The sequence below is a fragment of the Schistocerca nitens genome, chromosome 2, assembly GCF_023898315.1.
Source record: "Schistocerca nitens isolate TAMUIC-IGC-003100 chromosome 2, iqSchNite1.1, whole genome shotgun sequence".
NCBI classification, from domain to species: Eukaryota; Metazoa; Arthropoda; class Insecta; order Orthoptera; family Acrididae; genus Schistocerca; species Schistocerca nitens.
The window spans coordinates 690542902-690559371 of NC_064615.1; the positions used below are offsets into that span (position 1 = coordinate 690542902).

The 16470-nt window shown below is 46.9% G+C and overlaps 1 protein-coding gene across 1 annotated transcript in view; it reads left to right on the forward strand.

Annotated features, from left to right (window-relative positions):
- LOC126235263 (uncharacterized) overlaps nucleotides 1-16470 on the forward strand; it is a 606153-nt gene that overhangs the window by 552045 nt on the left and 37638 nt on the right. Inside the window, exon 5 of the mRNA XM_049943993.1 lies at nucleotides 8962-9227. Coding sequence (XP_049799950.1) covers nucleotides 8962-9227 — 266 coding nt within the window. The remainder of the gene's footprint in view (nucleotides 1-8961; nucleotides 9228-16470) is intronic.

The following is a 16470-nucleotide window of genomic DNA, read 5'->3' on the forward strand; positions in this document are numbered from 1 at the left end:
AGTTAGGTTTAAGTAGTTCTAAGTTCTAGGGGACTTATGACCTCAGCAGTTGAGTCCCATAGTGCTCAGAGCCATTTTTGTTCGTTAAGTATGATTCAAACGAACTGTGTGTATAGTCTTAAATTTCGTAAAACCTGAGTTTTTCTAAGAGTGTGACATGACCCACACAGTCAAATACCTTGGAAAGATCACATAAAATACCAACTGGTCACAATTTGTTATTTAGGGCTTGTACTATTTGATGGGTAAATATGTATATAGCATTCTCAGTCAAGTAACCCTTCCGGAATCCGAACTGTGACATGCTGTGAAAATTATTTTCACTTAAATGCGAGACTACTCTTGAATAGATAACTTTTCGAATAGTTTAGAAAATGAAGTCAGCAGTGAAGATTGGTCCATAATTATTTAAGTCACTCTTGTCCCCTCAACTATGATCCCGTCTTTATAGAGCACTGGTCGAAACCGATGAATGACGTTGGTAGTGGCTCTTTGGGGTGCTCGTGCTCGTTTTGCATTGGTCGCATTTCGGAACCTTGCTTGAAAGCAGTCAGATACCGGTAGCTGTCACGCACATAGGAGTTGTAGAAATTTAACCCCGCCTCGCGTCTCAAAGCGAGGGTGGCGACCCTTATTTGTAGTGATTTTACATGTGTAGCACCGTAAGGCTTACAAGGCGCTTGTTCGACAGATTCTTCAGTACGGCAGTACGGGTCATCAATCTAGAATCCTTACCAGGTAGGACTCATAGGGGGGGGGGGGGGGGGAGGGGCGGGGAAGGAGAGAGGGGGAGAGAGGTAATCCAACGGATGTGCGGCGCGTTTCGTCACGGGATCGTTTAATCGGTGCGAGAACGTTACAAAGATGCTCAACAAACTCCAACGGCAGACGTTACAAGAGAGGCGTTGTGCATCGCGGAGAGGATTAATGTTGACATTTGGAGAGGGTACTCATCTTGAAGAATCGAACAATATATTGCTTCCTCCCACATTCATCTCGCGAAATGACCACGACGCGAAAATTAGAGATATTAGAGCTAATACAGAGGCTTAGCGACAGTAATTCTTTCCACGCGCCATTCGTGAGTGGAACAGTGAGGAGGACGGGGGGGGGGGGGGGGAGGAGCACTTGGTCGTACCAGAAGTACCTCCCGTAATGGACCGTTATGTTGTTTGCGGAGTGCTATGTAGTTGTAGATGTAAGAAATTTATCCAGACACACCAACAAACAGGTGAAAGGAAGTCCACGGACCAATAGGCCTACGTCGCCTAATTTCTCTCACGCGCCGCTCGGCGCTGCGAATGCATGGACCGTACACGACAGAGTATGTAGACCGCACGTTACGTCATTACACTGAAACCAACATCTCGATAAGCTGACTAGCGGCGACTTCCTTTTTGCAGGCGACTTCTGCAATACTGTTCACTTCATCTTAGCTGTAGGATTTTCAGAAGAGGTTTCTTCATTACAATCCTGAAATCTTGTGCACAATTTTGTTGCCCCGAAATATACGAGGCTATTATAAAAGATTCACTCGCTGGCAGAGTTCTATGTTTTCCAAAATATTACATCCACAAATACGATCGATGCGTAAACAGAACTTCAACTCGTTGAGTTTGCATTATGCCCACCAGTTGACATTACGAATTCAGTGCATTGACAAAATGGTGCGTTTTTGTGTGTTGGAAAATGGGAGATGTTTATCTGTTACAGCAGTGCAACGTGCAACTTGAAACAGCCTTGGAAAAGAACCGCCGTGTAAACAGAGCACTGTGCGTTGCTGTTGACAATTTGGGCTACTGCTTCTCTCTTTAAACAGAAAAGTACCGGTCGAACAAGTGTGACAGATGCAACCGTGCTGGTGAATCAACGACCCGCGCCACCTACTAACTTGGAATGCAGCAGCAAACTGTATTTAAGATCTTGCGACGACGGTTAAGTTTCAATCCGTACCGTCTGCAGCTCGTGCAGCAATTAAAATCGGAAGATTACAGTCTGTGCTTTCAGCTTTCCGTCACAAAGCAGGGACCGCTTGAGAACAAACATTTCTCCTCTATGCTGATATTCAGTGGCTTAGCAACCTACATTTATCTGGAAAGGTTAACAGTCACAGCGTGAGAGTGTGGAGCACTGAAAATCCTCATGGAACGTTGGCGCATGAAAGAGATTCGCTGAAGGTTAATGTTTTCCGTGCAGTGCCACAGACGAAGCTGTATTGGCCGTTTTCCTGCTGTGAGAAGACTGACGGTTACCTCTTATCTTCATATGTTGTAGGTGTTTGCACAACTGGCTGTTGTTTCCGAGAATTTTACCTTGGTAGCAGACGGGGATCCCCGTTATTAGAGCATCGATATTCGTACTACCTAAACAACTATCTTTCGCATAGCTGAATTTGACGTAGTGGTGGAGATGTAGCTGTTTCTTTGGCCCCCTACCCCTCTCCCACGGATCGCCTGACCCAACGCCTTTGGTACATTGACAGTGTTTACGTATCCCTACAGTCAAGAACGCTAGAACATCTAGAAGAAAACAACAGTGCTGCTGTGATGGCTATTGCCAGGATGTTGCGACATCAGGTATGGAACGAGCTTGACTACCGCTTGGACGTGTCGCACGACCAAAGAGGCATTCATACAAAATTTGTAGACTTGAGAATCCAAACATTGCCGCCCCATCATCATTGATGCAGCTGGAACTGGAATGGCTGCAATTATCTGTTGCTCTGGAATCCAGCAAATGTCTCGCGTAACAGGCAAATGAAATGATCGAATAGCTCCATGACGATCTTTTTCTTCATATGAAACTTCACAGATACCACCTATCCAAAATTTTCCATCATATGTACAAGCAACGTACTGGCAATGTTGTAGGTCAGTAATGGCAACATGTGTAGAAGTAATTTTAGCATTTCGGTCAACATTTGCTATTTTTTGATATAAATTGTCATGCACATTTGCTTTGCAATATGCAGACAGACCAGTTGGGCCAAGATTCGATTTTCAATTTGACGCTGAACGATAGCTCTTGCTGCTAAACGCTTAACTGTGCCCCTAATACCATCACATGGTGACTTCCCATGGCTTGTTCCGAAAAAATTCCATTCTACAGTAATGCCAAAATCTTTTTGATGATGGCGAAGATTTAGGGAGTTCTTAAAAGTTTTGTACTGGGCAGCAGAACCATCATTAAAATGATGAATATGCTTAATTTCTGTGAAAGTGCACGGCAGGGATTTGATAAAGTTAGTTAAAAACACATGCACTGAAACTGTATCATGTCTGAGGCAATCACTGATTGTGCAGTAGCTTACGCTTTTTAGTTCATTATCATTGTAGTATGTGACAAATGGATGTAACGTATCTTGGGTATGAACTGCATCTTGGACAATAAAGGAATAATATTCATTTAGATCTTCTGTTCCTGGACATACTTCACAGCAATGAAGCATGCAGTCCTTTACCAAATTACAGTTAGTTTTGCTCAATGAAATTTTATAATCCTTTATTGGACTGTGTTCCAACATTAGTCTCAAATTGTGCAGACGCAAACTGTATGTGAACCAGCTGCACCTACAGTCACATACCACTTTGGCCTTAATTCACAAAATTTGGAAAATCCAGTTCCCGGTGCATTTTTATTTCACTAAGTAACAAACATTGAAGTTGCTCAGTAATAAGTACTTCTGTTTATGAACCTTTTCTCCATCTATTCATCATAAAAATAATCTGCCTCTTGCCCTCACAACCTCAGAAAGGTTTTTCCCACATTTACCTTCGAGCTGTGCCGATACTTCCTGTTCAGCTTTTAACTATCTAGCCTTTCTTACCATTCTTTGTGGAACACACAATTCTTCCATGGCTTTTTGATACGCTACATTTGGGGGACTAAGATTAAAATTAGAATTTTCTCATTACCTGATGTACTTAATTTTTCCTTTAATTCATGGATCAGCTCGGTGTAATCTGCATGGTTGCTCCGGTTCACTGGGACCAAATCCTCCAACTGCTGCAATTTTTTTAATAACTGCACCTTGATGTATTTTTCGCTTTGCATAGCCTTTTGTATCCCACGCGCCAGTTTGTTGAAATTTTAATGGTGAATTTCCAACAGCTGTTAAGTTTGCATTCAAATGGTAAGAAATATTAGTCTCATCATCTTAAGCTGATTGCAGTGTGACTTCCATTTGAGAATACTTCACTGTACCAAATTCTTTTCTACAGCATGACATGGTTTAATATCAGCCGTGGTTACCCTTTTTAGCTGGTCGGCTGTTTCCATGTGGTTGAGCGCAAACTTTTTCGTACAGTGTGGTTTCTCTTACCAAAAGTGTTACAGCGTCATCCACGCGAAAATTTAAATCTTTGTGGGAATAAAGTTTCGTAATGGAAGCATAACTGAGCATTTTCAGTAGCGTGTAAACCATTCCGTCTAGTAAGCAATTCTTTTTGTTCTAATCGAAGTACCTTCACAGTTTTCACTGCTTTTAAGGCACTAATTGTCATTAAATGTCATGGCGAATCAGCATTTCAACAACTGCATGCATTTACTTAACCTTTTTTCTCCGTTTTAACAACTACATGATAAGCTTCAGACACGGACATCAAACCGTCGAGTCCTAAACAAAGAAGAGGAATAAAATTAACAATCATGCAGTCAGTATTCACGAAAGAGTTATGTAGCAGTTTTTAGTACAGTTATTTGTAGCAATTAACCTCTAACAAACATGTTCGACGCAAGTGGTTCCTCCCACCAGATTTACATCTCGCCTGTTGCTCTTCCGTTCGTTGAAACTACGAAATTCCCGGGGCTCATGGTCGATAGGAAACACTCTGGGTCCTCCCATGTATCTTACCTGGCAGCCCGCTGTACGCAGTCCCTCCATGTCCCACGTGTCCCCAATGGTACTTCCTGGGGTGCTGATCGAACCACCCTCTTCCCTTTCTACCGGTGCCTTGTCCGTTAGAAACTCGACTATGGGTGCTTTGTTTATGCCTCTGCACGCCCATCCCTCTACTACCGTCTCAAAACTATCCACCATCATGGCACCTGTTTGGCCACAGGCGCCTTTTACACCAGCCCAGTTGAGAGTCTATATGCTGAACTACCACTGTCCTACCGCCGTGACTTTCTCTTCAACAAGGTATGCATGCCGTTTGTCCGCCATTCGTGGCCAACCATCCTATGCCTCCTCCTTTGATGATTCTAGGCTACGGAGAACACCCCGAACACAGCCTTTTCAATTGTGTCCTCTGCTCAGACTCATTTAGCGCCCTTCAAAGTCTAAGTGCGCTGTACACCGCCCATCCCTTAGTGCAGCGGGTCCAAGAAAACTGTCACTTGCTCCCTCTTGGTGGAGCCAGTGTCATGTTTCTGTGGGTCCCTGGTCACGTCTGTCTGCCAGGAAACGAGGCTGCTGACGCTGCTGCCAAGGCTGCAGTCCTCGTACCTCAGCCCGCGAGTACCTATATTCCCTCAGATGATCTCTGTGTAGCCGTCTGTCAGGAGGTGGTGTCCCTTTGGCATCGCCAATGGTCCTCCCTTCACGGGAATAAGCTTCGGCTTATTAAGCCTCTCCCAGTGGCTTGGACGACCTCCTCTCGGCCCTCCCGCCGGGAGGAGGTTATTTTAACTCGGCTGCGTATTGTGCACTGCCTTTTTAGCCGTCGTCATTTGCTAAGTGGCGCTAACGCACCACTTTGTACACACTGCGCCCCAGTTTTAACTGTCGGCCACTTCCTGATGGAATGCCCATTTTCTAACAGTCTGCATTCCCGCTTGGGTTTGCCGTCTGATTTATCTGTCATTTTAGCAAGTGACGCACGGGCTGTCGACCGCGAATTACTTTTTGTCCGCCAAAGCAATATGGCGAATCCCACTTAATTTTTAGTTTTGGACTTCCGTTTCTGTAGGGTATCTTTCTTAACCCTTTTCCTACGTGCCTGTTTTTAGGTGTCTTCTATTGTGTCCATTGGAACTGACGTGTAGTAGTTTTTACCTGGCCGTGTATGACCCCAGTTGTTTTTTGCGCTCTAAAGCAAAATAAAACCAAACCAGTCTCAGTGCTTTCTAAAACACGGTAAATATTTGAACAATTTCTTCATGAATAGTAGATATCGGATATAAACAAAGATATAGACGAATAAATATATATTTATAAGCAGGCTGCTACAATTTTTTCGTATAACTGTGGAGTACTTATGGCCTGACGCGATCGATAGTAATCGGCCACTTTGACCTCCAATAACTCATGTACTGTTCAAGTTACATACCTCTAATTCATACCAATTTAGGTTTGCACTAATAGCTTTCTAAAGACACGTCGATCGACAAAATCGGATGAATTGTTTAGATTTTGGAAATTCTTTGCTGTGTGTTACTTGTATAATTTACAGTCAGGACTAAACTAATAAAGATACTTAAAATCTGATTACACCACGAGAATAGTCGTGCAAATAATAGTAATGTACATGTTTCTTTTTGAGGTATTCTGATTCCTCTGGCTATTATTAATTTCTACATGAACTGTGAAATGTCTGACGTGGTTTCACAAAGTCCTCCATCTTCGGCACTCCCGGCATACAAATCTACTTCATCTACACAAGGCACATTCCTCAACACAGTGTCAACATGGAATTCCCAACCACACGGTCGGCCTGGACCACGCGCTGGGGCTGCCCTCTTGCTCCGGCTAATGTTCGGCACCACGCCGTTGCTGACGAGCCCCGGCATGCCGAGCGGCCCGTGCGGCCACGCCAACTCCGAACTTTGAATATTTTCAGGGCGCCACAACTCGCCCGTTACCTCACAATGCGCTACCGATATGTTCCGAAACGCCTCGCCAAAAACGGGATTTTTCCGGGGGTCATTCCTCTATTGTGTTAGTTGGTCAAAGTTTGAATATTAAACACTTCGTCCAGCTTAGACACAGGCAGAAAATCGGTAGGTTCTTTTTGGATTAGACGTGGGCTACAGTTAGCCTTAAATGGCATGTGGAGGCACAATTTAATTCATGGGCGGTTCTGATAAAACCCAAAAAAACAAGTTTCACTCTTTTTTCGCAGTCAACAGTGGATATCTAAACAAACTAACCGCAGCAAATTGCTCAAATTTTAACGGTGTATTCTCTAGGCGTTTATCTAGAGGCCTACCGAAACCGAGCCACGGATTCCAAGACTGGTATGCACAGCAAATATTGGCAATTTTGACGATTCTTCCTAAGATCCGATTCTCGAATTATCTTCAAAATTTTCTCCATATATTTATTCATTTCCGAGATACAGAGGTTCAAAGTTACCGTCCTTGTACAAGTGAAATACACATGTTAAATTCGGTGTGAGGCGAAAACATAGTTCATGAAGTGAAGTAACATGGAGGAATACGCTGTGCAGTATCTCCATTATCATCGGAAGGGTTCTGGAACTGCAAGGTTGTTTTACTGAAGCGCAAACAAAATTTTTGTGCACATAAAATCCGGTTGAGGTGCAAACTTGTGTTTGTTATATTTCGATTTCAAAGAAGTTAACTATCAAAATTTTACTGATCCATAAACTTATCATCATACGTACTCCAGTAGGGAGAATAAGGGAACCAGCTGAAAATTGCCCCTGTTGGATAACAGAAAAGGCGAATATGCTTCTGTTTAAAATAAGACTCTGATCAAAAGGTGGTGTACGAGCTGCCTCAGTCTACCTTCCTCAGCATCTTAAAAATTTTCCCAAAAATTTTGGCATGCAGTAATACTCGCGCTTTTTTATGCTGAGAAAGGAGACAGTGGCAGTGGGAAAGACTGAAAAGTAATAAATATTGGAAGATATTAGACAGTGGTTGTGGTATAGGAAGATCAAAGAAGAAGATGGCATTTTTAGAGGAAGAGAGTGACACGACGGCAGTGGAGCACAGTTCACAATGGCAGAAGAGGGCTATGAAAAGAGTAAAGGAGACAATACAGAGAGACAGGAATAAAGAGGGTGGGTGGATGTGCGCGAGAGTCAGTTGTAATGAGATACGGTGTCTACGTCAACGAGTAAGAGAGATAGTGACAGTGGGAAGGAATAAATGATATGGTAGCAGTGAGGCCGGCCGGTGTGGCCATGCGGTTCTAGGCGCTTCAGTCTGGAACCGCGTGACCGCTACGGTCGCAGGTTCGAATCCTGCCTCGGGCATGGATGTGTGTGATGTCCTTAGGTTAGTTAGGTTTAACTAGTTCTAAGTTCTAGGGGACTGATGACCTCAGAAGTTAAGTCCCATAGTGCTCAGAGCCATTTTAGTAGTAGTCAGAGAGAGCAAGAGGGAGACTGTGACAGTGAGAGGAGACGAGAGTAGTAGTAGTAGTAGTAGTAGTAATAGTAGTAGTAGTAGAACAACAAAACAAACGATTGTGGCTGTGAGACAGGAGACAGTGACAGTTCTAGAGACTCAAAGAGATAATGCCAGTGAGTTGGAGTGAGTGAGAATGGGCAATTGGTGGTGGGTGGCGTGAGCGAGTTTGTTAGTGGAGCTTGTGGTAGTGAGACGTGAATTGCATGTCCTGAAAAGTCGCAAGTATGTTCGCATGCCTAAATTTTTAAAGGTGCTGAGGAAGATAGAGACAGCTGGTGCGCCACTTTTCAGTCAACCTCAACAGGAGCATATTCGCATTTTAGTGCTCCGATAGGAGCATTTTTCCCCTGGAGTATCTACGGTCTAAGGCGTGGTCTCTGGCCGCGGCAGCGAGCAGGTCTTCGCTGTGCGCCACGGAAGCTCCGAGATGACAGACGAAAATGTAGTTTAACTATGACTGCAGACAATGACCCGCAATCAAACAAAAAACAAATTACATAAAAATTGTTTTCGGCTCATACTCTAAACTTTGCGGCAGCCCCTCCTAACATGGAAGGCACAGTGCTATTATGTGAAGTGACGTGACGAGAGATGAGGAGAAATCAAATGAGATGAGGTGAGGGCTGTCGTTGTGCTGCGCAGTGCTGGGCCCGAGCAGCGCGCTGCTGGCGCCGGGCGCGCACGGCCACGGCCACGTTGGCGTGTCGTCTGGCCCGCCCCCGCAGCAGGCGCACGCCTCGGCCGCCGCCGGCGCCCCCGGGTCGTCGCGCGCCGCCTCCGACCGCGACCGCCCCACGACGCCCGCCAGCTCGCCGGGCAGCGCCGGCCTCCACGGCGGCTCCGCGGCACTCGACGGCTGCGGCGGCCACTGCGTCGCCTTCGAGAACTTCTGCTACTACTGCCTGCAGGTCAGTGCGCGATGGCGCCTCTCTATTATCTGAAGCCCGATTCACATTAGACTTCAACGGAACGGAACGTGACGGCAGGTGACGCTACCGTCAATGGTGTGTTCACACTGAACGGAATGTCAACTCAGCGTCACTTCCCCTAAGCCTGTATTGCACTCTCAAAGTTCTTTGACAAATCTATATAGGGTGTTACAAAGGGGTACGGCCAGACTTTCACGAAAAATTCCTCACACACAAATAAAGAAAAGATGTTATGTGGACATGTGTCCGGAAACGCTAAATTTCCATGTTAGAGCTCATTTTAGTTTCGTCCACCTACGCTCAATGGAGCACGTTATCATGATTTCATACGGGATACTCTACCTGTGCTGCTAGAACATGTGCCTTTACAAGTACGACACAACATGTGGTTCATGCACGATGGAGCTCCTGCACATTTCAGTCGAAGTGTTCGTACGCTTCTCAACAGGTTCGGTGACCGATGGATTGGTAGAGGCGGACCAATTCCATGGCCTCCACGCTCTCTTGATCTCAACCCTCTTGATTTTCATTTATGGGGGCATTTGAAAGCTCTTGTCTACCCAACCCCGGTACCAAATGTAGAGACTCTTCGTGCTCGTATTGTGAACTGCTGTGATACAATACGCCATTCTCCAGGGCTGCATCAGCGCATCAGGGATTCCTGCGACGGAGGGTGGATGCATGTATCCTCGCTAACGGAGGACATTTTGAACATTTCCTGTAACAAAGTGTTTGAAGTCACGCTGGTACGTTCTGTTGCTGCGTGTTTCCATTCCATGATTAATGTGATTTGAAGAGAAGTAATAAAATGAGCTCTAACATGGAAAGTAAGCGTTTCCGGACACATGCCCACATAACATATTTTCTTTCTTTGTGTGTGAGGAAAGTTTCCTGAAAGTTTGGCCGTACCTTGTTGTAACACTATATATATATATATGTAGAGGATGTAGCACGTATGTATTTTCCGCATCTCCTCCTTAACCACTGGACCGATTTCAACCATACTAGGTACACGTCACTTACTGTCTGGATATAAACGCTGTAGGGGTAAGACCCTATCAAAGGGGTGAGGATGAAAACCAATGCAGCTCACGACTCGCGAATACCCGTACTGCAGACGAACGGTATTTGAGAATGAGAGCACTTACAATTTTGCAACAAACTTCACACACAATTTCGAACTATTTAGAAATTTTTCCTCGCTGACGATTCCCACGAAATAATGGAAGAGAAAAGTTTATTGCTTACTACGCTGTTCGTGCAGTAAAACTGTCATATATGACATGACGATATTTTGATTTATTACTTATTTACTGTTAAGTATATTCCCGACACACCTTGAAGACGTTATTGACACACATCACTGAATGTACATGCAAAACTGTGATATTATGACACCCAATTCAGGGGATACAACGTCATAAACATTGCCCTGCTTGGAAATGAAAATGCAGTGCGAAATTCGCCAGAGATACATGTGTATGTGTACAAGTATCTATGAAATATACAGGAAATATATTTGACAGGTGGATACGTGGGCAAAGCCATTGATAAAAGGCTCATCCTAAACCCCTGGAACGATTTCAACCAAGGACATGTATTAGTTACTACCTGCAAAGAAGTACTCTAGGAAGGGACGGGGGGGGGGGGGGGTGAGGTAAGGGAACGAACAGTCTGCTATTTGGGTGGGGTAGGAAGGAGCGAATAAACAGTGAGAGGGGGGGGGGGAGCAGGAGATGAACAAATATGGGCAGGTAGGAGGAGATTGACAGAGAGAGGAAGAGGGGAAAGTCGACAGAGAGAGGGAAAGAGGAGATGAAGAGTGTGACGTGGAAGAGGAGATGGACAGGCAGGAGGAAGAGGTGCACAAAAAGAGGGGAGAGGAGACAGGAGACAGACAGAGGGTGAAGAAGATGAACAGGGAGTGCAGGTATGGAGGAAAGAGACAGAGGGTGTGGGGACAGATGACGTGGAAAGAGGGTGCAGATGGTGGAGGACTTCTGTGTCGCCGGTGTGCACAACCAACCATTTTTCTGCCCTGGACTCCACAGACCAACAGAAGGAGAATGCTGATGCCCCTGTAGACTGGATTCGTGATTTCCTGTGAGGAACGTCGCAGTTCGTAGTAACAGACGGCAAATCATCGAGTAAAACTGAATTGATATCAGGTGTTCCCCAGGGAAGCGTCCTGGGACCTCTGCTGTTCCTGATCTATATAAATGACCTGGGTGACAATCTGAGCAGTTCTCTTAGGTTGTTCGCAGATGATGCTGTAATTTACCGTCCAGTAAGGTCAACTGAAGACCAGTATCAGTTGCAAAGCGATTTAAAAAAGATTGCTGTATGGTGTGACAGGTGGCAGTTGACGCTAAATAACGAAAAGTGTGAGGTGATCCACATGAGTTCCAAAAGAAATCCGTTGTAATTCGATTACTCGATAAATAGTACAATTCTCAAGGCTGTCAATTCAACTAAGTACCTGGGTGTTAAAATTACGAACAACTTCAGTTGGAAAGACCACATCGATAATATTGTGGGGAAGGCGAGCCAAAGGTTGCGTTTCATTGGCAGGACACTTAGAAGATGCAACAAGTCCACTAAAGAGACAGCTTACACTACACTCGTTCGTGCTCTGTTTGAATATTGCTGTGCGGTGTGGGATCCTCACCAGGTGGGATTGACGGAGGACATCGAAAGGGTGCAAAAAAAGGGCAGCTCGTTTTGTATTATCACGTAATAGGGGAGAGAGTGTGGCAGCGAGTTGCGATGGAAGTCATTAAAGCAAAGACGTTTTTCGTCGCGGCGAGATCTATTTACGAAATTTCAATCACCAACTTACTCTTCCGAATGCGAAAATATTTTGTTGAGCCCAACCTACATAGGTAATAATGATCATCAAAATAAAATAAGAGGAATCAGAGCTCTAACAGAAAGGTTTAGGTGTTCGTTTTTCCCGCGCGCTGTTCGGGAGTGTAATGCTAGGGAGGTAGTATGATTGTGGTTCGATGAACCCTCTGCCAAGCACTTAAATGTGAATGGCAGAGTAATCATGTAGATGTAGACCTCATGGAGCAGGTTCCTCCAGCTTGTGCATCATGTAGCAGAGTGTCTTCGAAGGCTGGCAAGGTGACACCCTTTCAATTTTTCGCTCCTCCCCTTCTCTTATCATGAATTGCCTCCAATGAAACATCGGCGGCCTTTGATCCAACAAAGAGGACTTCTGGCTGCTCTTGGAATTGCAGTATCCGCTTGTTCTCTGCTCCAGGGAACAAAATTACATCCTCAAGACCGCTTTGAGCTCACATTTCCCTGTCTGCTATGACCTCCTCCCCGCCCTCCCAAGGAAAGCATTCCACATCATGGGGGAGTCATGCTGCTCATCCGGAATGACCCTTCATAGTGAACCTATCTCCCTGATTACTCGGCTTCAAGCTGTTGCGGTCCACAGTTTCCTTCCTCACTTGACTTTTTCCTTTGTGTTGTTCACATCCCTCCATCATTCAGTGTCATTAGGGGAGATCTCCTCCAGCTTATTGGGCAGTTCCCTCACTCATTTCTGCTGATTGGTGACAAATGCGCACCACCCCCTTTGGGGTTTGCCCAGAATCTGTCAGAGGTGCTCTCTTGGCTGGCCACCTCAATCAACTTCATCTGCCCCCCCAGGGGGTCCACAACTCTTTTGTGGATACGTGCGTGGCGAGCATGGGGCCCTGAGCCATTGCAGCCTTCTTTCTCTCCCGGGCTGCATTTCCTTTCCCTTCCCCTCCTTTCCTCTCCATGCTCCTTTCCCCTCGCCCTCTCCTCTCCCTCTATTGGTGTCCTTGCTTATGTCAGCCCCAGCTATTCTCCTGGTTCTGTTGGTTTTACTCTCCGGCTTTGTTGCGTAATCATCTCCTACTTTTGGCATTCCTTGGTCCCCCTCTGGGGTTTGACCTCCATTACAAAATTTCTCCTCCGTAGTGTGAGCCATTTGGGGAAGAGCACCTTACCTAGTGTCTCCGACATGCGCCCTCCTAGTACATTCCACCTTTTCTTTCACGTCGTTGTCTGATACTAGGGTGCATAGCCAGCACGGTAGCCAGCCCGTGTGGTGGGGTCGCTATGTACCCTTTTGGTTGAGCCCCCTGAACACACAGGGATCACACTTCTGATACCTGAGCTGTGACCTCCTCATGCATGCCTTGGAGTGGTTGCTCGTCATCCTGGAGCATCGGAACTCCCGGCAATGGCCGCCGTGCCAGACGGCCCTTGCTGTGGCTGGGTGGCGCCCGTGAGGAGAGCCCCTGATCGGAGTGGGTGGTATCAGGGCGGACGCTATGCAGATGAAACGCATATGGGTCCAAAACTCTGGCTGTTCTTCTGCGGCCATCTCTCTGCGTGGTACTGATTCCTCAAGTGCTGCTTCTCTTGCCCCTTCGGCCTTCCCTTCCTTGGCTACCCCCTGGGAAGAGGGTCAGGCCCGTCGTCTAGGGGCAAACCCTTTCCCCCGTTATCTAGTTTGCACCAGGACCGATGGAGATACTTTCACCAGTGTCAAACCTTTATTCTTTGTGGAACACATTGAAGACAAGTTTGGCGAAGTGGACTCTCTGAGCAAGATGCGGTCGGGTTCGTTGCTGATAAAAACTGCTTCAGCTGCCCAATCTGCGGCCCTTCGTGCCTGTACCCATCTTGGCACAATTCCTGTGTCCATTACCCCTCACCAGTCTCTAAATACGGTACAAGGTGTGATTTTTCACAGGGACCTCATCCTTCAAACTGATGAGGAACTTCGGGACAATCTCGGACGGCGGGGTCTTCACTTTGTTCGGCGTGTTCAGAAGGGTCCTAAAGATAATCTTATTGATACTGGTGCCTTTATCCTGGCCTTTGAAGGGGATACCCTTTCTGAGAAAGTTAAGATCATGGTCTATCGCTGTGATGTGAAGCCGTACATCCCCCCTCCTATGAGGTGTTTTAAGTGCTTGCGTTTTGGCCACATGTCTTCTCGCTGTTCCCAGGACCCTCTCTGTGGTGACTGTGGACGTCCACTTCATGAGGGGAGTCCCTGTGTTCCCCCTCCTGTATGTGTAAATTGTCATCGTAGTCATTCTCCACGTTCACCAGATTGCCCAGTATATAAGAAAGAAAAAAAAGATACAGGAGTATAAGTCCCTCGATCGTTTAAGCTACACAGAGGCCCGTAAGAAATATGCCCGACTGCACCCTGTGTCCATGACATCTAGTTACGCCTTGGTTACATCTTCACCCCTTCCTCCCCCTTCCTTACCCCCATCCCGGACCCCTCTCCTCCCCCCCTCCCCTGCGGCTCCCACACCTTCTCCTATGGGCGCTGCTCCCCTTCCCAGCCGGAGAAGTGTCCCACTCCTTCGGCGTCTGCCGGTCAAGGGCGCCTCTCCCGGGATGCCCCTTCCCGGCACCTTCCAGGTCAAAGATCTGCTGCCGCGCGGCGACCGCGAGAGCCGCGGTCTGTCGGCCCCCAGGTCGCCCGGTCTCTTTCTGTTCCTGATCTTGCTGCAGCTGGCTCCTTTATGCCACACAGCCCTCCTCGATCTCAGCCTGAAAAGAAGAAGAAACATAAGTCCCGGGACAAAGAGCCTCTGGTGTCACCGGAGGTCCTTTCCCCGACTTCACAACCGGATTCTGACTTGTCGTTCATGGATGTCGCCCCCTCCTTGTCCGTGACGGGTGGGGACCCGGCGGTATGACTGGATTTAGCGTGTTCAGCCCTCATTTAAACCATCGTTCTGTGGTTCTCCAATGGAATTGTAATGGATACTATCGTCACCTTCCGGAATTGCAATCCCTTCTTTCGTCCTACTCTGCAGCTTGTGTGGTTCTCCAGGAATCTCATTTTACTGATGCTCACTCACCGACCCTCCGTGGGTTCCGTGTTGGACCCTTGCGGGCTTCTGGTGGCGTTTGTACGTTGGTCCGTACAGACATTGCTAGCACGTGGATTCCTCTCCAAACTACACTGGAAGCGGTTGCTGTTAGGGTCCACTTAGACTCTGCAGTCACAGTTTGCAATCTTTATCTCCCTCCTGACAGGACTCTTACACCTGCTGCCTTAACCACCCTTCTTCAGCAACTTCCTCCTCCCTTCCTTCTCCTTGGGGATTTTAATGCTCATCATTCTTTGTGGGGCAGTGCCTTTCCATCTCGACGAGGTCGTCTTATAGACCAATTTATTGCAGACCACGACCTGTGCCTTCTTAATGATGGCTCCCCTACTCATTTCAGTGCCGGTCATGGTACCTTTTCTGCCATTGATCTTTCTCTTTCTTCTCCCTCTCTTCTCCCTTCATTACACTGGTCGCCACACGACGACCTTTGTGATAGTGACCATTTCCCGTTGATTATCACGCTCCCTTCCCGCTCCCCGATGGACAGGTTACCTCGTTGGTCTTTCCACCGCGCCGATTGGCCTCTATACACTGCACAGGTCGAGTTTTCTCCCTCTTTGTCGGGTTGTATTGATGACGTCCTACGTGACGTGTCTGACGCGATTGTTCGCGCTGCTAACCTTGCTGTCCCGCGCTCATCTGGACCATTTCGTCGCCGGCAAGTCCCGTGGTGGAGTACGGCCATTGCCATTGCCATCCGTGATCGCCGTCGAGCTTTGCAACACTTTAAGAGGCACCAATCCGTCGCCAGCCTTACTACCTTTAAACACCTCCGTGCTAAAGCCCGTTATTTAATGAAACAGGGTAAGCGGATATGTTGGGAACGATTCGTTTCTTCCCTTGGTTCTACTGTCCCTCTGTCACGGGTATGGGCTACACTTCGTTCTCTCCAAGGTTGTCATCGGCAGTCCACCCTCCCAGGCCTTCACCTCCCAGATGGCATTTGTACGGACCCATTAGTTCTTGCAAAACATCTTGCGACCCATTTTGCAGTGGCGTCAGCGTCAGCCTCCTATCCAGCTGATTTCCTTCATCAAAAACAGCTGGCTGAAGCTTCCACCTTATGTTTCACCCCTTGTGAGTCAGAATCTTACAACGAACCTATTACTGAATGGGAATTTCTTTCTGCTCTATCTTCTTCTCATGATACGGCCCCTGGCCCAGATTCCATTCATAACCAACTGCTTCAACATCTCAGTGCTCCACAACGGCAACATCTTCTTCGGGTGTTTAACCGTATCTGGCTCCAGGGTGACTTCCCTTCTCAGTGGAGGGATAGCATCGTGGTTCCTGTCCTTAAGCCTGGTAAGAACCCC